Below are 22,787 nucleotides of genomic sequence, written 5' to 3'. Positions count from 1 at the left end.
TGCTGGTCCAAACAAATATGACGTAAATCAGTGCAATGAAGGTTTTTTTTTTTTTTAAAGTCCAATTGTTAAGGCACAAAATACATTTTCAGTTGCACTTTTAAAAGAAAAATAACTATTATGCAGTTTTGCATTGTTTATTATAGAACCAGAATTTAAATTAATAGGCTTCATTTTCATTTGTATTATTCCTTTATTTATTTAATTCAAGATTTATTTTTAGTTAAATTGCATTGTTTTGAATAGTTTATCAAGGAATTCTTTTGACAATGAAAAATAAAAGGAAAATAATACAGTATTTTCTAGTTTTTGTCTACAGTCCCATTTTGTAAACGAAAAAATCATGAGAGAATCGTATCGTGAACCCAGTTTCGTGAATCGAATCGTATCGGGAGTTGAGTGAATCGTTACATCCCTAGTAATTAGCTTTCACTTTATGCTGGATTTCAACAAATTTTACGCCACATTCCAAAATTTGAATGCCATGACCTGGAGTGTGGTATCTCTATATAGGCAAGATTTTAACAAGACTTTTCTGTCTTATAATCTCTCTTTCTTTTTTATTTTTTTTTGCATTTTTTGTGATTAATTGAAAACTGCAAAATGAAAACAGGCTGTCCTTTTGATAATCCTTCATGATCTCTTGTCTATTACATATTTGAACTGGAATGCAGCTGATGATAAGTAAATAGCTTTACACTTCACACACCTCTGTTGTGCAACAGAGGCAGAATGGTGCTGACTAAATGAGGCTCTGAGGCCTCCACTTTCACAATAGGTAATACAATCTTTCCCTCCTGTGCCGTTGGGCCAATAGCTTTTGTTCCTCCGTCTTTTGTTATTGGATTTTTAATTAAAACGTAAGTTTTAACTCGTCAAAAACTATCACTCAAGAACTTACAAAAGTAGTTTTATTTTTAATAATTTTCATCATCTTTTTTGGGTTAAGTTTGTAATTATTATTTTTTCTTTAATACCCATCTTGAGACCATCCACAGGGGCTCGTTTTGTCACAGCTGCACTTTATGTACACTACTGTATATGAGAGTGTTCATGACCCTTCAGAGTGTAGCTCATGCTTCATTGCGACCACTCATCATGGCATTGTTTCACTTGGGGGGACCTTTTATGAAATTCAGATTGTTTGGGGATTTGGAGACCATCCACATAATTTGCAAAGGCAAAATGATTGAGAGTATTTTCTACACTTAAAGGGCCGGTTTGCCGCTTTGAAAAAACATTGAAGGAACATGAAAAGGCGTAACCGTTTTTATTTCCCCCTCCAGGGAAACAATGTTTACTTGAGCTTCAGGAATTAAACATCACTTAAGAAAATGAAATGCATCAACTGCTGTATATAAATCACATTGATGACAAAGGGAATAGAGGTTGGAAATGCACTTACAGTACAATGTTGTATCCAGTCCAGCAGGTAAAGCAATAGAAAAACAATAAAGTCCTTAAGGAAAATGTATTTTCATGCAGGTTTATTAAATTTTCTAAGTGGAAGTCTGTGGCTAAACTTAAAGGTTAAAAAACAGGAATTTTTCTACACCCGCATATTTTTTCTGGGAAGCCACCGAAAGACGGTCTTGCATAACTTTTTGCTTTTCACCTTGGTTTTTGTCAAGTGCTTCATGACAACATTTCTGAGCAACGTACAATTTGATTGCCGGGAATGGTGCGTGGGGAAAAAATGGCTGCCACCTGCTGTACAATTCAGAATCTCCAGGAAGCGTCTCTCCTGCTGCCTGAAGTCATACTCCACACTAGGGAAAAACACAAGAAAAAAGGATTACAATTTCATTTAGCAGATGCTTTTATCCAGCCATTTATTATCAAAAAGTTAAATTATGCACAACAACATCTACAACTAAGCACTACGTTCCCTAAATTAATGCTAACTACTTACAAAGATACTCGAGTAAAATAAAGAGTGGAGGATTTAATGAAAGAGATGAATAAAAGAATAATGTAAATGAACAGAAGAAAATCAAATGAGGCTGTGCGTGTGTGTAAATGCGGTCATTAAAATAACTAAAAACATAAACAGATTATAAAAGTCAAATTAAGACCCTGATTTTCTGATCATTTTGATATAAAACATAACATACTGCTGTTAGACACATTCTTGACTGATACCTAATTACAAGCTTCTCATTAAAATTATCATAATAAACTTCAACTAATTATGTTTTATAGAAAGTGAATGCTGGAGTTATTTTAATCCATTACTTTGGTCGCATTGACTGTAAACCTAGAAAGATCAACAATTAGATTGATTATTTATTTTTATTTTTTTAAATGCAAGCTTTCAACTGTGGAGACTTCAATGGATGCAGAGATCACAAAGGGAAATAAACACGTTGCGTGACAAATATATGAACTTTGCTTTCAGACTTGTTATACAGTTTAAGCATTTTTCATCAGTTAGCGCTTAGTTAACTTTAGTTCCATGCGGGTCAGTCAGAGACAGGCTTTGAAAGTCCTACTCAGCAGGCGTGCAAAGGAGTCAGAAGGTCTTTTTTATGGAGGTTTGGCTGATGGTCAGAGGAGATCCCTAACCTTTGATTTGTAGGGGGAAAAAAGCAGTTTGAAGGGATGCCTGTTGTCCCCGGATGTGGGGAATGAGACTTGTATTAAGAGGCTGGATGTCTCTGGGTCCACGTGAAGAAACAGAAAAATGCAGTTTTAGTGGTTTAAAGTAAATAGAGGAGATTTTTGTTTACTATGCCATGGTGTAAAACAGTCAAGATCACCTGCCGGCTGGGTAGGCACATGTGGCACCTCAACCTAATTGTGTATGGCCCCCAAAGGAAATGCACAAAATAAATACTAAAACACAAGAAAATGCACAAAAACCACAACATAAATATAAAAAATGACAGAAAATTACACAAAATGACTTCTAAATCTCAGGTTTAGTTTTGTTATTTAGCCCTGATGGTCCTCTTGTCTTTTGTGTTTCAGGTGTTCCTGCTTGTGGCTCCACCCCCATTGATGTCTGTGTGCTTGGTTTGTGACTGATTAGCTCCCTCATGTTTCCACCCAGGTGTAGCCCGTTCCCAATCAGGCCTCCTCCACTATTTAGCTGAGTGCTTGAACACTGAATGTCTGCTGGATCATTGTGTATTGTCGACCCTCATCGTGGCCTTTTGTGTTTTGTTCCCTGCTCTCAGTGTCCCCTGAGCTTCCTTGTGTCTGTTTTGAGTTTCATTATTAAAAATGGACTACGACCAGCGCTACACCTGCCTGCCTCCATCACTCTCTGCATTTGGGTCAACGCCTAACCCTGACACTAAAACTACATAAAAAACACACAAAATTACTCCAGTATCACAAAAAACTACAATTCAAATACATGAAAAATACTCAACAAAACAAAACTGCACAAAATGACCCCAAAAACACACAAAGCAAGAACAAGAATTTACAAAAAATTTACAAAACACAACACAATTTGTTCTTTCCTGTATAAATGCAGACAAATACAGTTTTTTTTTCAGCCCTCACATCAATAAAAATGTGCCCATCCCTAATGTATACTATTGTAGTATATACACATATATGTTCACAGGGAACCCTCTTTCCAGCCCTCCTGTGATAATTTCTGGGTGCACCCCTGTATCTCACCTGTACACAATGCAAGCAGTCTCCTGGCAGGCTGAACAGTTTTTAAGGTCCTTTCCAGTTTTAAAGCTTTGCTGTCTGCTGAAGAAGAAGAATTGTTATTATTACTGTTTCACATTGTTTCTGTTGACATTGAGAAGCTGCCTCATTATCTAATGAGATCTGAAACATGACCTCGGAGGTAGTCACAGCTTATTAGTACACTGCCATGGACGAGAGCGATTGACAATCACACATTGCCAAGAGGCTGTGTTTACTCCTGATATCTGTCCCATAAGATGTAAGCGACAAAAAAAAATGTCATTGAGAGATGCCCCCCTGAAATACCAAAATAAGCCCTGTCACATGGAATTGCATTAATTACTAATCTATTTGAAGGCATGAAACATTGTCATAGTGTGACGTTCTCACGTCATGGACTCACAATTACATACCAATGACACCGTAACAAAGAAAGCACCTTCAAATGTTATTTTACATAAAGAAATCATAAAGTTTAAATATAAACTGATGCAACCAAATTACTTTTACCTACAAATGATAATAGTATGTGATAACTCCCTATACTGGGATTGCTCCTGTTTGGCTCATTTAGCATGATGTCTGGCCCTAACCACCTTACAGCCAAATTAGTCAACAATATGGGCTACAAATCACCCATGAAATGTTCTCATTCTACGTGTTTAATGACTTAGCAATATTGAAAGACCCAAAGGAATGTTACGTATCAAGTAAAGAACACAATACTTACTGAATTTCGTCGCTTTATACATACATTGTTGTCTGTATCTCATGGGGTACATGTGTGAATGTGACACAGTAAAAAAACAACTGGCTTTTTTGTGCGCAATTTTCAGATCACTGACATTATTGTCTTTTCTATTCTTTTTTTGTTTCGTTAAACATTGCTTTTACTCCATGTAGTGTAGTAGCGAGAAATTTAAATCAAGAACACCAGTAAACCCCACCCACTGCTTTATTGAATTAAATGGTGAAATTGCTTAAAGGGATCCTGCACTGCTTTTGACAAATGTGGCCTAAAATCTTTGAAATGTCCTTATTAGAAGATCTATGCCTAACGATACACATTACTTTGCACCATATTATTTTTATTAACTAAAAATGGGTGTACTTTATTTGACGAGTAATCACGGACTGTTGAAAACGCACAAATTCTGAGGATATAAGTCCTTTTGTGTGGGAGTCCTTCAACAGTGTTTACACGCTAACTTCAGCCACCAGAGCGTGTCAGCGCACTGACCTCTTCTTTTCTGCTTCATTGTCTTCTACCAAACTGCAGAGTTGGAACTGTTGCCCCCTGCGGTCAACTGTTTTTATTCTCATAATAAAAGAAATATGGGGCAAAAGATAGGTATTGATCTCCTAATGAGGACATTTCAAAGATTTTGGGCCACATTTGTAAAAAACAGTGGAGGGTCCCTTAAACAGTATTGTTTCTTTAGTATTTCCCCTGCTAAGTGAGACACACAATCTTTTCATCTTACCTGCTGCTGGGACTGCGGCATATCTCCAGGTCATGAATGATGTTAAGCAGAGTGGTAATTCTTTCCTTGTTGGCAGCCAGGCTGGCCTCCACAGTCTCTAGCCTTCGCTGCAGGGCTGCAGATTTGCTGCACTGAGGTGAAGGCGGCAATAACAGCCCTGCGTCGCTCGGGTGGGAGTGAGCCAAGCATGTTTCCTCTGGGCATAACTGAGGTGGGGCTGGGCTTGGGTGTAAATCAGCTTTGATGACTGCCTCTGCTTCACTGGACTGAAGGTGGTGATGTGATGCTGAATGTGTTGTTGATGATGATATTAAGGAATTAGATTGAGGCCCACCTTGTGCACAGTGGGGTCTCTTGGTGCTAAATAAGTTTGATACAGGAAAGGAATGATGTGGAATTGTGTGTGCCTGTGGCAAATGTGATGTAATGAAACCAGAAGTCTGATGGATGGGGTTATTAAAGCTTTTTTCCTCATTTGAAATGACAGGTTGAGATTTTGTTTGTTCTTTGACTAAAAGAGATGATTTTTTATTTGGTTCAAGCTCAATGTTTGAATGCCAGACTGACATATCAGATTCTGCGTTGGACTTTATGACTGATACCAGTGGGCATGATTCAAACTGCTGTCTGCAGTCCTCTTTCATATATTCGTAATTACGCTCTAACTTTTGTTGTTGACTGTTTATGCAACCCTGCAGACATGAACTGTTTGACTTAATTATGGAAATGTAATTCTCAAGGTTGGTGGCCTGTGATAGACTTGAATTTTTATGGTCTTTTGACTCATGCGCCACTAATTCGTTGATTAGATTATCATTGAGTTTGTCTTTTTTCGAAGGCATTTCTTCATCTGAGTTGCTAGCGGATTTAGAGTGGTTTCTAACACATATTTTGTTGTGTTCTTTACGCAGAGTTTGTGTCTCAGAAATGTGAAGCAAAGAGTTGCAGAATCGATTCTCCTGATGGGGAACAAAACCAAACTCATCACCAGTTTGAGCTCTATTATTTGCTACTTGAGGTACTTGATGTGTTTGGGCTGATTGATATAAAGTCTCATTGGATACAGAGTAATTCTCTTGTTTTTTAGACAGACGTGAACTTTCTAGAGAAGCTGGTTGTTTCACCTGAGAGGCGTCCCTCAGGGCTACATGATGAGATACTTTGGTTTTTAAACTGGTGGCTTTAAATCTGTTTGAAGAAGTTAGAAGTGACGGTGTTGAAACAAAAACTTTGGGTTTGAATGAGTTGAGTAAAACACTGTCTTGGCCTAAAACATCTTCATGGTTCAAAGTATTTGAGCTAACTACAGCATTAATGTAAGATTTATTACTTGCAGGTGATGCTCTTATTTTAGGCTTTTCATGACCAATCACTAGATTATCATGCATAAAAGGCATACACCGACTCTTATTTTGGTTTAATGCAAACGCTGAGGTCATGGTGTTTTTAGGGGAATTTGGACTGACGTTTTTGTGCTTAGCACTGGTAGCATTACCTATATTTTTAGAAGACTCTGGGGAGTTAAACCTGTCCCGGTTTGTGTTGATGCTAAAAGTGTTTCTAGTGCACAAATAAAAAGGTGGTGATAGATTTTTTACAGGTACAGCCTGTGCAGACAAACACATATCTGTTGGTAAATTAATTTGTATTGAGTTTTCCTCCATTGACTTGAGCCTCCTGGGATACGTGTATGAGTGTTGGTTGATCTTGTTGGTTTTAGAAGCTGATCCCATCTGAGGTCTCATTGTGACATGAGTGTCTTGTGGAAGCTTAACCTGGTGCTCATTATGCCTGGGCTCGATTGTAGCTTTTGTGACAGTCATGCTTTTAGCATTGGAGAATGGTGACGGTTGTACAGACGTTGATGAAGTCGGCTGTTTTACAGCAGCCGTATTCCCTCTTGAGTGCACCGGACATGCAGGATGTGGAATTTTTCTGTATTTGAGTTCCTCATGAAGAAATATTCTTTGTGGATTAATTGTGGTCTGTGTCCATTTCTCAGTGTTTTCATTCTTTAGCTGGGCTATTTTAAGGTTTCTCCAGATTTGGGACGAAGCCGAAGGCTGATTATCAGAGAGTGTGGCACAGGCTGATGTTGATGGTGTCTCCCCTAGACAAGAGCCGCCCACACTGGTGGCTCTGATGCTTGCTGACTGTCTCCCACCACAGTGGTTGCATATTTTCTGTGACACACTGATTGGTTGAGTTGCAGATAATGGCTGTATCTTCTTGGGCTCATCTTCGTGATGCCTGTACTGGCTTTGAACCTCTTGATAACAGTTTTCCTCCTTTACAGGTTCTTTCTCATGGTTATCTACACTGATTCCACCCACTGCCTCTGAATCCACCACGCTGCCATTGATGTAGCGCTTCCCAGACTTAAATTTAGCCTTGGCGCTGCTTGTGTGCCCTGCAATGTGTGGATTGGTTTTGATTGCCCGGGTGTAGCAATGAGTTCCACCACTTGATCTCAGGCAGGCCACATCTGTAGAGCTCTCATGTCTTAGAGCTTTGAAAGACACTTCTTTTTTGTACTTGACATCTCCACACTTCTGTTTTAAAATCGCTTTTTTCTCATTGTCGTCCTTTGTTAGCTGTAGTAGATCCTTGCCCTCTGTTTTGTTATGGATTTTTCTGCTAGAAGTGAAGGTAATAGTATCAAAGAGGGAGTCAGTCAGGCAGGTTGTTGACCTGCTTATCCCAGGCGAAGTCTGAACACCAACGCAAGCATGTTGCAGCACTCCTCCTCTTCTATCTCCTTCTGTTGTCTTCCACGCATGAACCCCAACCAACACAGGAACACCTAGAACTGGAACCGGAGCGGTCAAGTCAGTCGCTCGCCTTCCCATCTCTTGTCTGAGTAACTCAGTCGTCTGATGATAGAAGCTTCCACATCATTACATCTGTCTAGAAGAAAGAAAAGAACATTTGACATGAGACCAAGAATTGATTGATTACTGAAAAAATAAAGCACTAGAGAGATATAAAATCAATTTCAGATTAGAAATAATGAGAAAAGAAAAGCACTTTCAAACTTAGCTAGATAAGAAAAAGTGTCAAAAGACTGATAGTAAGAGGAGGCTGTCAATGTGAAAACAAAGGCTCCAAATCATAAAAACATTTCAAACAAACACCATAGATCGCCCCTCTTTCTGACAGCACAAATGGTGAATTGGATTTAAAAGTAAAAAACAAAAAGGGACAAATTCCTGTTTTCCCTTCTTCTTGAGACAGTTTGTAAACTATTCTCCCCCACATTGGTCTCACCTTAAAAAGAAGCCAAAATTTATGCTTATTCATCATGGACTTCATTAAGTTCCTGGGCATTTACCTTGAATATGCCTTGACCCCTTCGAGGAGGATGTGTCTCTGTGTGTGTTATCAACTACTTACAAAAAAGCTTTGGTCACTGCTTCCTATCATTATCATCTTAATTGTCATTATCATTCATCAATCAGGAATGTCCAAATTACATTTCATATTTGAAGTCATTCACACCTTTCTATGGGTGTGTTGTGCTCAGTTAAGCAACCTATAATGTGTCAACTACAAGTGTTGTCTTGTGCAAATAATACACTATAAAATCATGCTTCGCAGATTTTGAACACATGCATATAGTTATAATGTGTCCCTTAAAGAAATGAAAGAAATAAAGCTAATGATCTTTTTGTAATTGCAGCCAAATGCCATACCTTAGTATTTGTTTACTCCTGGTGTAAACTGTGCAGTTTTCTTGAAATCAGCTCCTACTTTTCCACCTCTTGTTTAATGTCATCTAACATCCTTAACATTTAAAGCCACATTGTTGTCTCATGTCGAATTCCTTGCATTGTAAACTTGGATAGAAGTCCATCTGCAGTCAGCTGTGGAAAGCAATGATTCCAGCTCACAACCTCAACTAATCCATGTCTCCCTGAATCCAGTTAAATCCACTACCCTGCTTGTTTTGGTGATGCTGCTGCTTTGTGCTCCATCATCTGCATGATGCTCCACTGTCCTGGACTCCGACACACACTGTAGTCCCTGCAATGACTCCTCCTCTTCCCACTCTCTCTTCCCTTCACATCTTCTGTCTCTCTCATTTCCCAGCATTCATGTATCCTGAGCTACAGCTGGGAGGGAAAGGGAGGGAGAGAGAAAGTGAGAGGAAGTGACTTACAGCAGTGTTGAAGGGACTGTGTTTAAATGACTCTGCTACGTAAAAAGCAGCTAGTCGCAAAGACACAAGCCAGCAAAATACCAGTGGAACTGTAGCATTTAATAATAAAAAAACTTTGTAAATCTATTGGAAAAATGTTAAGTCTTTATGCAGATTTCACTTAAAATCCATGAACCAAACACAGTGTATCTTGTTGGAAATTATGGGCAGAGATGGGCAACTTTTATCCAGTGTTAATTTTGACAGAACATTTTTATTTACTTTTAGTCAAAGTTTTTTGCACAAAAATACTTTGTTTCAGTCAAAATTAAGTCATTTCTTTTATAGTCTAGTTTTAGTCAAATAAATAACGTTAAGACTTTAGTAGATTAAATCTGTTACAAAAATAGTTGACAAAAATGTAAAGCATAAGTATTTATGCACTTTGATCATTGATCAGCCTGATATTGAATGGTATTGATGTTTGTATATATATATATTGATGTGATCAATGTATAAGACAAAATGATCACAATTTCTGATTGAATTTTGTTCAAATGTGACAAAATGATGTTTTGTAAATATTAATAACAAATATATTTGGAAATAGTTTTATTAATTAGTCATATTCTAGTTATTGTTGCTTAAAGAAATGTAGTCGACGAAAAATATGACGGAAATGTTCACAAGTTTTTTAGCTTTTGTTCTGGGGTTGATTTGCACATTTCAGACCAAAGCACGTTCATCTCTGAGACACAAAGCCCTTCCTGAGCAGTGTGATGGCTGGACATTCCCATGATGTTTGTACTTGCATTTAATTGTTTGAACAGATGAGCGTGGCACTGTCAAGCATCTGGAAATTGCACCCAAGGATGAATCAGACTTGTGGAACTCCACAATTCTCTCCCCGATTTCTTGGCTGATATCTTTTGATTTTCTTATGATTTCAAACAAGGAGGTAAGGAAGTAATGTTTATTTGAAGCATGACCATGCAAAGCTCTGAAGGTTAGCACCAGGATTTTAAAATTGAAACGAAAGTGACTGGGAGCCAATGAAGGGCTTTTAGAATGGGAGTCATATGAGCCCTTCTGTTTGTGTGAGTCAGTAACCTCGCTGCAGAGTTCTAAACGAGAAGACACAGAGGCGTGGATAATCATTTCAAGATTATCTCTGGACACGGTTGTTCTAAGTTAAGAGATTTTCCTCAGTTGGTAAAAACAGTTCCTTGTTAGCAGTTTTGAGTGATGCTCTTAGGGCATTGCTTATCAAAAATAATGCCTAGATTTCTGAGGCTTGTTTTAGCAGACAACATCAGGTCGCTCAGACACATCGGGGTTAACCATTGTCTGAGTTCAGTTTCAGGGAATTTGCGCCGAGACATTTCAGCAGAGAACTTACTTTCTGGATCTCAGAGGTCTTAAAAGAGCAGTAAAGCTGAATATCATCAACAAACAAATTATAGGAAACATCATGAAAGCTCTGGATAATTTTTCCTGATGGGAGGACATAGAGTAAAAATCGGGCCCAAAACAGAGCTCTGGGGAACCCAGCACAACAAATCGGATTTGCAGAGACACTAAAGCTCCTGCCCAATAAGTAAGAGGAGAACCACACAAAGACTGGTCCTGACATTCCGATCAGGTCACGCAGTCTTGTCAACAAGATTTGTTGACTGACAGTGTCAAATGCTGACAAGAGATCTAACATGACCAGGACAGTACATTTTCCAGAGTCCGCAGACATTATAATATCACTCGACACTTTAAGCAGGGCGGTTTCCATGGAGTGATACTTACAAAAACTGGACTAAAAAGTGTCAAAAATGTTGTACTTCTCCAAGAAGGGCACCAACTGATCAGAGACCACCTTCTCCAACACTTTGGACAAATTTTTTTAAGATTTGTTGGGTCCAGATTAGGTTTTTTGGGAAGAGGTTCCACAATTGCGTGTTTAAAAGAACTGGGAAAAACACCAGTTGAAAGTTAAAGGTTGATCAAATTGGTAACCCAGGGGCCAATGACATTAAATAATTTTACAAAAAGTCTATAAGGCAGAACATTGGACGCACAAAAATAAGGCTTCATTTTGGTTACCAGAGCTGAGACATTGATTTGTGTTACAGGGCTAAAAGAGGACCATTCGTGGGGAACAAGCTCAACAGCGCCAGCTGTGCAAGACGAGATCATTGGAAGTTGATCTTTAATATCCTGGATTTTATCGTTACAAAACACAGGTGTAAGAGGAGCAGCAGGACATACGTACAATAGAGTTGATGGCATCAAACAGCACTTGAGTATTATTTTTTATTCAAGGTGATCGGTTTATGGAAGTAGTCAGATCTGGCATTTGTTATCATTTCATTTAAAGAAGACATAAGTTCCCTAAGGTACGACCTATGGACCCCAAGTTAGGTAGACTTCCATAGACGCTCAGTTTTCCAACATAGTTTCTTCATATCACGGATGCCATCATTAATCTAGGGACATGCTGCTTTATGAGTCACCAGATGAGATTTGACAGGTGCAACCTGATCCAAAATGAGCTCACAGTGGCTATCAAAGCTATGAATGAGGCTATGTCATGCCACGTCATGACATTCCAAGAACAGTTTTGAATCAAACATAGTGAAGAAACTAACTTCAGTGTTCTCTGTGAAGACAAATTCATTATATAATCGAGTTGATATGACATATGATAAATTGCAAAAACAAACAGCTGACCTAGGAGTCGAACAGATGGCTGGCCGAGCATAGTGTTTGAGGTGTGGCCTTAAAATACATCTCCAGATGTGGCTTCAATAAACTCGCATGTTGTCAGTTCATCTATCAGGAGCTTCCAAAGCCATGACATCATCTTCTGGGCTTCCCCAGTTTGTTTAAAGACATAGTACTTTTTGTATCTAAGAAATTATTATGGTCACAGTCTGAGCACTGTATTTCAAATTGTGGCCAAGTTATAGGGGAATTTTTTATTTATTTTTTTTGACCTCATGAACTTTTACCCCTACCAATCTTTTTACTGGTAGGTTGTACAGCTTTGGTCCAACAAAATAAAATACTGATCTTGAGATGAGCTTTTCATAAATGTAAGCATCAAACGTGTATGATAAATATTCGTAGAGATATGGAAGCTTTGGGTTTTGACACTTGACGCTACCTTGACCTTGACATTTTGGCTCCAAAAAAAGATTGAATGCACATCCTTGACATTGCCCCTACGAGATAACATATGTGTCATTAGTGCTGCATTATTAGCCTAGGAGGAGCTCCAGGACAAAGGAGTTGCAGATGAAAAATAGTAATAAAAGAACTCCTACGAGAACAATTCATTTAATTTCAACTTTATTTATATAGCCCCAATTACAACAAAAGTCTCCTCAAAGTGCTTTCAAAATATAAAATTTATAATGAAAAAAAAAACCCCAACAAATCCACATGAACAAGCATATGCAACTGTGGAAAGAAAAAAACTCCCTTCTCACAGTTTTTCTTTTAACAGGAAGTAATGGTTGGGGTTAGTGGAAAGGAACGTCAAGACACCAGTTGAGCCGTGAACCAAAGATCAGGAACTAGCAACTCCAGCTTCAAGACACCTGAAACAGAAAAGAGAGAGAAGGGCGAGGAGAAGGCACAGACTGCAGAAAAACATGATACAAGAATACAGTGGAATGAGAATGAGTACGGTGTGGACATCAGTGTAAACAGTGTGAGCTGTGTGAGCAGTCTAATGGGTGTACAACAAGGTTCAGAACCTCGTCTAACTGGACTTCACTCATTGCAGATATGTGTAGATGGTGGATTGTGTTTGAATATAATGTTGGTGTTCGACTATATAATCTTAGTTTTTAGGTCCTAACTTTTTTTAGGTTTAGGGATTTGTTCCTAGTGGTTAGGTAACACTATAATATGGTATACGCTTTAGCAAGTAAGTAGGTTTTCAATTGCCCCATACAACAACAATAAGCAACAGCAGCTATTGTATCTGGAACAGAGCATTCAGCAGTATGTGTGACACACTCGGACTGCTTATAGGTACAGATGACTAAATCGTCCATTTACCGAGTTAAGGGCAGGCCATTTAATCAAAGCTAATGTTTATACATTACCATTTGTAAAGAGATAAAACAACCTCGTAGAGCAGCCGCAATTTCATTAGAGTGACTGTTTCAGATTAAGTGGACTGAAGAAGGAACCAGAATCCCTTTGATATGATACTCACAATAGAACATGTGCCAGTCATCAACCCACAAAAATGGACCATTCAGTAGGTTTTAGGCTTGAATTAGAAATAACAGGAAATGTCACAACACACCATCTACATGGAGAGACTAGTGTGATACCGTTAAGTTTACTTACTCATAATAAACACCAGTTCTTTTTGGGGATTAATCTAATAGGTATTTATTTGGCTTCCAATCAAACTCCCTTTTAAATGATACAAAATAAAACAAATTTGACAATTTTTGTGTTTACCATGAGGTAAATGAAAATGTGACCAATTAAAATACATTCTTGTACATTATATTGAGTTGGTGCACTAACATTTACTATGACTGCAAGATTGTTGCAGACATTCACTCAAGTGCATCACCCAATGCTAACAGTGTTTACATGTTCTATTTGAGTGAATATCTAGTATACATCTAATTCTGAGATCCTGCAGAGGTCGTATAACGTGTCATGGGTGGAAACCGTGGAATCCCTTATACATTAATTCTGTCTGCACTATCACCCTCATGACAAGAGTGCCTAAATCATCAGTATACTTAATGGTTATTCCCAAAGTCATTTATGAAAAATACCCAGGTCAATCAGAACTCAATATGTATTGCCTTTATTATGTAATCGTCAGTTTTCAGATCAAGCTTGCTTTGCACAAAGTAGTTAAATACTCATAACGGTTAAAAAATGCAACAGATCTTCTTGTTTTTTTCCTCAAAATGACAAACGATTAAAGCATTTTTGTTATTAGCGTGACAAAGTGCATTCTATAGAATAGGTCAAGTTTTAAAAACAGAACATAAACTCTTGCCGACCAGGCACATATTGTTCATTATGGATTCTGTTAATGTTACATGTGTTCTTTTTTTTTTACAAATACTGAAGTTTCCTTTGACAAAGATTCTCTGTGAGGATGAGATGATATAAAGATACTTATTGTCCCCATGGTGACAATAAAATCTATGTTTAAGTGTTTTCTAATAGGGAGTCCTCTGCATGGATGGTGGTGGGAATGTGATTCAGTTCTAGAGCACTTAAGACAGCATTTTATTTATATGGGCGGATGGATAGATCAATAAACACTGTGACTCAATGGAGTATTATTGACCACAAGGAGGCAGACTAACAACAAAGATATACAAGGAAGGTCAGCGAGATTTGCTTTTAATACTGTGTTATAAACTTGGCTCAAATGCTGTCACTGGTGTTTTAATTAAAACAACCAAAGCTCCTAAATATATTAGATAGACATCACAGAAAAATAAATAATCACTGGCAGGTCATTTCAATCAATGTTTTCTTCATTTTACATTTGAACGCTGACACTACCATAAAGAAAATAGGCTTAAAGTGTCGACTTTGGAGAAAAAAAATCTATCTGCCTCTTCAGAGATCAAAAAATGTCCAAAAAATGTTCTTGTGAGTTTGGTCTAGGTTCCATCAGAAGCTGTTGACACAGGATGAAGTCATGCTTTGTGATGATAAATATTTTTTTTTTTCAGTCTACCAGCAGAGGGAGCCCTTATTAAAGCTATACTCTCATTGTGCCCCTTCATTTTATTATATACAGAGAAAAGTCTTTGTTCAAATCCCACATCAGCCATCTTTCTGATTTTACATAGGGACATCACTTATTAAAACTAAAATAAAATCATTAATTCTGGACATTGTCGATGGAGCATGTTAGTGAAATTCCCGGGTCACATCAGGCGAAAGGCAGAGTAGCTACACCCTGGGCACAGGTTGGCTACACCCTGGGCAGGATGCCAATGTTACACATACACTAACCTCTTCATTTATAGGGACAATACAGAATCCAATTTACTGTACCTGTTTTGCACTTGTATAGAAAACTAGAGTGCCTATAGGAAACAGAGAGAACATGCAAACTACTCAAAATCAAACCCAGAACTCAATATCTTGATGGAACAGTTCTGGGACCCAAAATATTGAACAAAATGCCTCCTCTGTGGTCAGAAAGATACCTTTCCACTCGGCTAATTAGCAAAAAAAGGATTAAATCTCACTTTGCATTCCAAGCTGACAGGCTAATGCTAATAACTGACTATGAAGAGGACTAAACAAATAAGTGTAAATGTTGGAATTGTATATATCTTGGTTTGTAACAGCAAATATGTCGTTTGACTTTACATCAGACATGGGACAACATGCGGCCCTCACTCTAACTTTGTGCAACCCCCATAGAAAATGCACTAAATGACTTAAAGTAAAACCATACAAAAATACACTAGATGAATGGTTTTCAACCTCTGAACCCGTGACCCCTAAAATAAAGATGCCAGAGACAGGTGACCCCCACCTTGCCTAAATGTGGTTGAACGGCATGAGCATTCAAGAAGTAATTTAAAAAGTAGGAAAAATTAATTTAAACTGGCAAATAATGGGCATGACAAATTGTGAATGTGGTTAAATTGGCAAAAATAAGCATGCATTATGGTGAAAAGGGTTTAAAATGACAACATGGGTCAATATATGCAACATTAGGTGGGAAAGGGAGTGGGAAGGATTTAAAAGTGCCGAAAATGTTTCGAAGTTGGAAAAAAAAGTGCAGAAAAGGCATTGAAGTTTGATGGAGAAGTGGAAGAAATGGGAGTAATGTAGCAAGAAAAAGTAATGAAAATAGGTTAAATATTGCAATTTTATTGTAGTTGCAGAAAAAGAGTACAAATAAGCATAAATATGCTGAAATTGTGAAAAAAAAAATATATAAATTTTAGTTTCTTATAGACATCTGTGGACCCTTTCCCAGTGTCTTGCGACTCCAAATGGGGTCCTGACCACAAGGTTGAGAACCACTGCATAAGAAGACAAAAACACACAAAATGACTCATAACACACAAGAATAAGACACAATGGCAGGAAAAACACAAAAGGACTTCAAAAAGACACAAAAATAGACATAAAACAACAAAAATGCACAAAATAAAAGAAAAGACAGAAACACATGAAATGAAATGAAAAAAAAAAATAAAAAAATCCTTTGTTAACTGTATTAATGCTCAGATTGGTGACTATTTGAAGTTGTGATTTTTAGGCCACTCTGTTTTCTTGTTTCTAAAATGTAAAGATGTTATGATGATCTTATGTATTCTAAACACATTTTGCATTCTGGAGTGTGTTGCTTTTATGAAACATTAATAGGATACAGAAGTGAAACCATGACACGGTGTGCAATATTTATGAAAAGAACTTTATTTGTGACTTATTAACAAAACACATTACCAAATTCAGGAACTCAAAGAATCACTATTATCACCTTTACAATGATGAGCAGATGTACAAAAATGTAATGACCAGATCACAGCCGACTGGGATGCCGCACTGACTGCCACATCGAGTGACTGAGGAACATTCACTATACACAAGCAGAATATACATCAACTTTTTTTTTTTTTTTTTCTCCACATTTTAAAGTTTTTTTTTTTTTTTTCTGTACTTGGCATTGATCTATATGAGAGATGAATAAATGATTCCATTTCACAATAGTGTTTGTATGGTCAAAGCTTCCAAGCTAAACATTAAGGATTGATTTCCTTATATATATATATATATATATATATATATATATATATATATATATATATATATATATATATATATATAAATCATACAAGTTTAAAGAGAGAAAAGGCATTTCTTAGCATAACACAATAGCATTGTGTAATATCTAGGATATTGAATTCTTTTTAAACAGGATAAAAAAATGTGAATTTTATATTTTTGTTCCAGGAGTTAGTTGCATATTTGTACGCACTGTTGTTATGAAGGAGTTTGTTAATGAACAAAGTTCTTGTTTCTTAAAGCAGGTGTGTTGTCTTTCAGAAAGTATATGTATTGAAATATGCATTTTCTGGTGGAAAACATATCTATGTATAAATAGTATCTATAAATTATCTGTTTCCTTTGTTTATAACATGCAAACAGCCACTTTGTGATCTGACAGCACATGAGTACACCTGTAGAATGGGATGGAGTGGGAACCATGTGTATGAGAAGGATTTAGCCAGATAGCAGCACGTACTGTAAATACCCAAACGTTACATGTAGGATGATAGTGTAACACTGAATAACACACAGGTGAGACGTTGGGACACTTTATGTCATGATGGTACTGAACTCTACTGCCTGCTAAAGTTTTACACTAAATGTGACATTAGAGCCTTTAATGAAGCATTTAGTTGCGATTTTACAAAATTGTTTGCATTGCCCTAGAATACTTGACCATTTTTTGCATGACTTAAGTGTACTGTAAATGTGCATTTTTTGCTTTCAGGATCTGCTATGTCTACGTAAAATCCTCGCTCTACTCAAGTCATTTGATTTCATCACAGTGTGACAACTGGCTGGGAAAGGTAGATTAGAAAACACGCAAGTAGTTGATGATTTTCCAATCTGATCACTAAGACCAAACATGTATTCATCGATTTCCACCTTTTTTTTTTAATTTAGGCTTATTGCCTCCACTAAGGCAGTAATATTTTCACCTGCGTTCATTTATTTGTTTATCTGTCAGCAGGATTAGGTCAAAAGTACTTCGACAGAATTGTAACCAAATAAAGACCTTACACCATGGAAGATTCCATTAAAAATTGAAGGGGATCCAGATCAATATTGGATTTTGGATCAGTCTAAAAAATCAAAATCCCTATCTCAACGTTAGCGAAATTTTGTAATTGACCAATCTTTATGAAATTTGACTTAATTTTCATAACAAATGGTGGTGCCCATACATTTTGACCTACTGTATTGTTATTAATGGGGATAGAAATGTCTTCCAATCCTTTTAAAGTTTGAATAATCCAGACAACTGCCAATATCTGGCAATGACGATATTTGGCGCTTGGCGGAAGTTGTGCGCTCTCTGCATAATTACGTTTTTAAAAAGCACCTTTGGCTGTGGTTTTTGACTTTTCCTTATGAGCACCATATCTCACTACCAGAAGGACCTTCACTTTCTCTGTCAACCACTGGCTTCTTTTCCCTTGCATGCACTTGTTTTTTTCAGAATTAAGTCGATCAACTGCTGCAGATTTCTCCGACATTTTTTTGTTCGTCTCAATCAGGGCTAGACAAAGACTCTTAAGTCTCCACCCTGCTTTCCTCCCTCTTCATTTTACCTCATTATAGCACACCATAATCTAATTTTCTGCAAACCTAGAGCATCCGTTATGCTCACGACCCATGTAAGAGACGACAGAGCTGTCAACTATGAGCAAAAACAGTAGGCAGTAGGCTCAATTGAACCTGATTAAACATGTACTGTATTTGTAATCCTTGTGTATGTATTACTATGTGTATTTGGCTGATGTCCATGTCACAACGTGTGTAAATATACACAAATATAACAATGTTAGAACTGAACTGTTTATTGAAGGAAAGTGACTTTAAGGATGTCTTCTAAACATGTTAGATTAGAGGAAACAGGCAGCGGCCAAGCAATTCCTCCTACAAGCACTGAAGCAGTTTGAGACAGAGACGCCGGGCTTGAAGAACAACAACTGAACATTCAAAGACAGAAGTAGAGGGATCCGACAAGCAACGTTCCTGTGTCTCATATAATACACTCTCAAAGGAGAAGACTAGCTTAAGTTTTTGGACTTTTCCAGAAAGTTGTGTATAGTCCTTTCACATGTTGATTTTTCGATTTACATCTTCATATATACTGTATACTGAGCAGAACAAACAGTGCATGTGTTCGTTTTTTTTTTTTTTTTTTTTTCGTCAGGGTTGCATCAGCTCTTTGTTGGGTTCCCTTAATCTATGCTAAGCAGCCAATGACAGCAGTAGCTAAAATCACACGCAGCGATCAAATAATCAAGCAAGCAATAAAGCCGGTGCAAATGATACAAAATCACACAACTGCACTCACTAACACTTAAGCTGATGTTTTTTTTTTTTGTTTTTTTTTAAAAAAAAACATTTTATTTCCTTTGCACATAGAATATTTATCAATTTACCAATTCAATGCCATTTTACAGGTGAGAGTTCATAGCAATTGTTTTGCAAATTTATCTCCATTCTGTGTTGGATTTTATTTTTTTCTTACTGGTTCTAAATTTCCAATTGAATCAAACTACATTGAATAAAATTCTAATTAAAAAATCATCACTATAATAGAAAAATGCAAAAACTATTTATTTGGCTAATGTTACTGATATAAAGATTTTTGCAAGACTACCAGCTAATTGCAATCTCCAACAACAGTGTTGCCAGTCATTCTATCTGTGGATTGTTCCACAGGGATTTATAGAAATTAAAAAATGTGGACCTTTTATGACCGTTTAGTGGTCCCATTCAATCCTATTATGGAAATATTGCTGAGCAATGATTGGTAATTTATAGTTTATAGCGTTATTGTTCCCCGTACCCATTGTTCAGTGCAGGGTACGATTGAATTCATTAACTTGCTATCAGAAAATGAAATCGCAGATACAAAGCTACTATGTTCAAAACTAGCCCGGGACAAAACTCAGCATACTCAATACAACCCAGTCCAAGTCTCTCAGCCTATGTAATGTGCTATGTTACAGTGAAACAGAGCTCTTCACTTGAGTATGGTCCACCTCATTCTCTTAAAGGTGCTTATTTTATAGAACAAACATCAGAAGTAGGTTTTTGTGTTTCTATCCTTTCTTTAGTTTTTTTCCCCCCTTTTTTTAAACAAACCCTACAAGGCCTCCATGATACTAAAGACAAAAGCCTTTGTTTAAAGTTTGAAATATAGCACAGCTTTCTCTTCGCGTCCGCCTGCCAAAAAGGGAAGAGGACATAGAGCTTAGCACAGACAGCCTTAGCTAAAAATGGTTTGGATACAAATAAGTCATCTTTTGAGTGCTTTTGATTAGATTATATAAAAATCCAGGGGCACAGATATGGGGTGTGGCAGGAAACCCATGAAAGCTAATCTAAGCCAATGACTTATTTTGTGTTTTTAACTCAAACCTTGGTTCGGCATTCACATTATATAGGGAGCCAGGCCTGATCTAATGAGGATTTGGCCACTGTACAGTGTCTATGTAAATATGGCCAAAGTTGGCTTCCTTGATCCTACAATATGCATTTGGCTTGTTTTTCTGTTTCTGAAATTGGTATAGTACTCTGTTTGTAGCTCTGTTTTCAGGACAACCTTAGTCATCACCATCATCCTTCCCTCCCTTATCCTTCTTGTCTTTCTTGTCCTTCTTTTTCTTCTTCTTCTTCTTGGCATCTTCCTTCTTGCCGAAGCTAATGAATTCACCTTTGTCGTCCACAGGACCTGGGTCATGACGAATAGAAATGATGGCTGGGGATCCGGGGATGATGAAGGCTTCAGGCGGGATTTCTCCTGGTTTCAGAGGCTGAGGAGGACAATATCCTTGAGCTGCACCATATCGGAAGTGCCAGCTGTTGCTGTTGACTCCGGCTCCCACTGGTGGTGACAGCTCTCCACCGCCTTCACCGTCTACACAAGTGACAAAAACAATACAGACATGAGTTCAGAAGAAATGCTTGATTTAATAATTAATCTGATGGGTTTCATGGGTCATACAACAAAATCTTCAGTGGGTGACACCAAAAGCCATAAAGACAGTTGTTCTAAAATTACCACTTATGTCAGCTGATCAGCTATTCCCTGTAATCACTGTAAGAATCAAGTAAAAACACTTCTATACATTCGTCTACAGCAGTATTTCTCAAATGAGGATATGTGATGGCACTACAGGGAGAAAGTGGAAAATGAACCAATGAAAGCATCAAAAATATGGGTTTTGTAATGTTTATTTATTTGTTCAAATGAAAATCATAATGATGAAAAAGATCTTGATTAGAACATGAACTGAAAATACAAGAGTCTTGGTCTCACACCAGGTAGGAGATGATCGGAATTGTTAGAAACTAATAAATCTATTCATGAGACACTAAACACTTTCATTTCACTTATTTACAAAGTTAGATTCTTTAAAATGTGTTATCACTGATTTATTCCATCATTGTGCTCTATAGTGGATTTTTCATAGTATTCTCAGCAAAATGTTGTTGTCAGACAAAGTGGGTACTTAGATTCAGAAATAAGAGAAAGGGGGTACTTGAGCCAAAAAAGTTTGAGAACCACTGGTCTATAGGACTAAACATCCAATGTTGTGCCTGAACGTGTTCAATGAACAAACGTTCCTGAACTAGTTCATATTTTTGGCAAACATGAACTGAACGTATGGTATTTCCACCTGATGAACGTTATTGTGAGCGTGTTCATTCTGACATTTGTGAACGGTGCTCTTAACTTCTTTCTGCAGATTGCCAGATTTCTATAGAGGCTTCCAGGCGAAAACCCGTCAAAAACACGCAGAGGAAAAACACCATATCTGGCAACCCAACCACCACAGAGTCACACTGGTGGAGGCAGCAGGCTGCAGTACCTCAGGTTCTGTCTCCATGATTAATACGACATCTCCGTATGATCACCCAAACTGCACAAATCGACAATGTCAACAGCAAACCTGAACGGCAGCCAGTCAGTCCACAGTAGCAGCTGCAGCTTTCTCCCCTAAAGGATATTCTCTATTTTTTAATGGAAAATTATTCGGCCACTTTGTCCAGTTCTACCCAAGAGATCCAGAGGCTTCTCACCCTATCTCTAAGGGAGGGAGAACCCAGCTACCCTACGGAGGAAACTCATTTCGGACACTTGTACGTGCAATCTTGTCCTTTCGATCATGACCCAACACTCTTGACCATAGGTGAATGTAGGAATAAAGATCAACCTGTAAATCAAGAGCTTCACCTTTCTGCTCAGTCGAGTGTCTTCTCCGGAGAAGACACTCGACCTTTTTCCGGTTGAGAACCATGGACTTAGACTTGGAGGTGCGGATTCTCCTTCTGGCAGCTTCACAGTTGGGTGTGAATCGACCCAAAAACAGCTGAAGGGCACGGTCTGATGAAGCCTATCCTAGGGCCATCAAACCAAACCTTTCAAGACTCTGCGCCTATGTCCATAAAAGATGAACAGAATCAGTGACAAAGGACAGAGTCAAACCCTCACTCGAAACAAATTTGACTTACTGCCGGCAATACGGAGCAAGCACTGATCCGCTCGTACTCCCTGAGGGACAAAAATTATATGTGGACTGGTTGGCATAACTCCCATGCACCCCAAAGGACCCTGCTGATGGTGTAGAGAGAGAGCAGAACAAAAACCACATTCCTCCTTCTGGATTTGAGGTCCGGGTATCCAGTGGACCCTCTTCTCCAGTATCCCTGAATAGACCTTACCAGGGAGGCAAAAGGAGTGTGAT

General features: G+C 37.8%; 3 protein-coding genes across 5 annotated transcripts in view; all 3 read right to left on the bottom strand.

Annotated features, from left to right (window-relative positions):
- Positions 1 to 1,493: 1,493 nt before the first annotated feature.
- Positions 1,494 to 7,128, bottom strand: LOC114475939 (uncharacterized). Of its 2 annotated transcripts, none has more exons than XM_028467156.1 (3): positions 5,136 to 7,128; positions 3,634 to 3,711; positions 1,494 to 1,769 (listed from the first exon to the last, which is right to left on the bottom strand). In XM_028467156.1, exons 1-3 carry the CDS (start codon positions 6,956 to 6,958, stop codon positions 1,550 to 1,552), a joined length of 2,121 nt encoding a protein of 706 aa, XP_028322957.1. In that variant the 5' UTR covers positions 6,959 to 7,128; the 3' UTR covers positions 1,494 to 1,549. The 2 variants fall into 2 exon arrangements, with proteins under 2 accessions (XP_028322957.1, XP_028322958.1); XM_028467157.1 differs by having other exon boundaries at positions 3,634 to 3,708.
- On the bottom strand, positions 6,963 to 9,109 carry LOC114476051 (uncharacterized). Its single transcript, XM_028467296.1, has 3 exons — positions 8,828 to 9,109; positions 7,051 to 8,042; positions 6,963 to 7,009 (listed from the first exon to the last, which is right to left on the bottom strand). Exons 2-3 carry the CDS (start codon positions 7,982 to 7,984, stop codon positions 6,963 to 6,965), a joined length of 981 nt encoding a protein of 326 aa, XP_028323097.1. The 5' UTR covers positions 7,985 to 8,042; positions 8,828 to 9,109.
- An 8,838-nt stretch (positions 9,110 to 17,947) lies between these two features.
- LOC114475443 (protocadherin alpha-C2-like) overlaps positions 17,948 to 22,787 on the bottom strand; it is a 28,215-nt gene continuing 23,375 nt past the window's right edge. Inside the window, exon 4 of one of the 2 annotated variants that reach the window (XM_028466225.1) lies at positions 17,948 to 20,956. In XM_028466225.1, the coding sequence (XP_028322026.1) occupies positions 20,643 to 20,956 (314 nt within the window). In that variant the 3' untranslated portion in view covers positions 17,948 to 20,642. The remainder of the gene's footprint in view (positions 20,957 to 22,787) is intronic. The other variant, XM_028466226.1, reaches the window with a different exon arrangement.

This window comes from Gouania willdenowi, chromosome 14 (genome assembly GCF_900634775.1).
Source record: "Gouania willdenowi chromosome 14, fGouWil2.1, whole genome shotgun sequence".
NCBI classification, from domain to species: Eukaryota; Metazoa; Chordata; class Actinopteri; order Blenniiformes; family Gobiesocidae; genus Gouania; species Gouania willdenowi.
The sequence above is the reverse complement of the archived record's forward strand: the minus strand, read 5'-3'. Positions and strand labels throughout refer to the sequence as shown.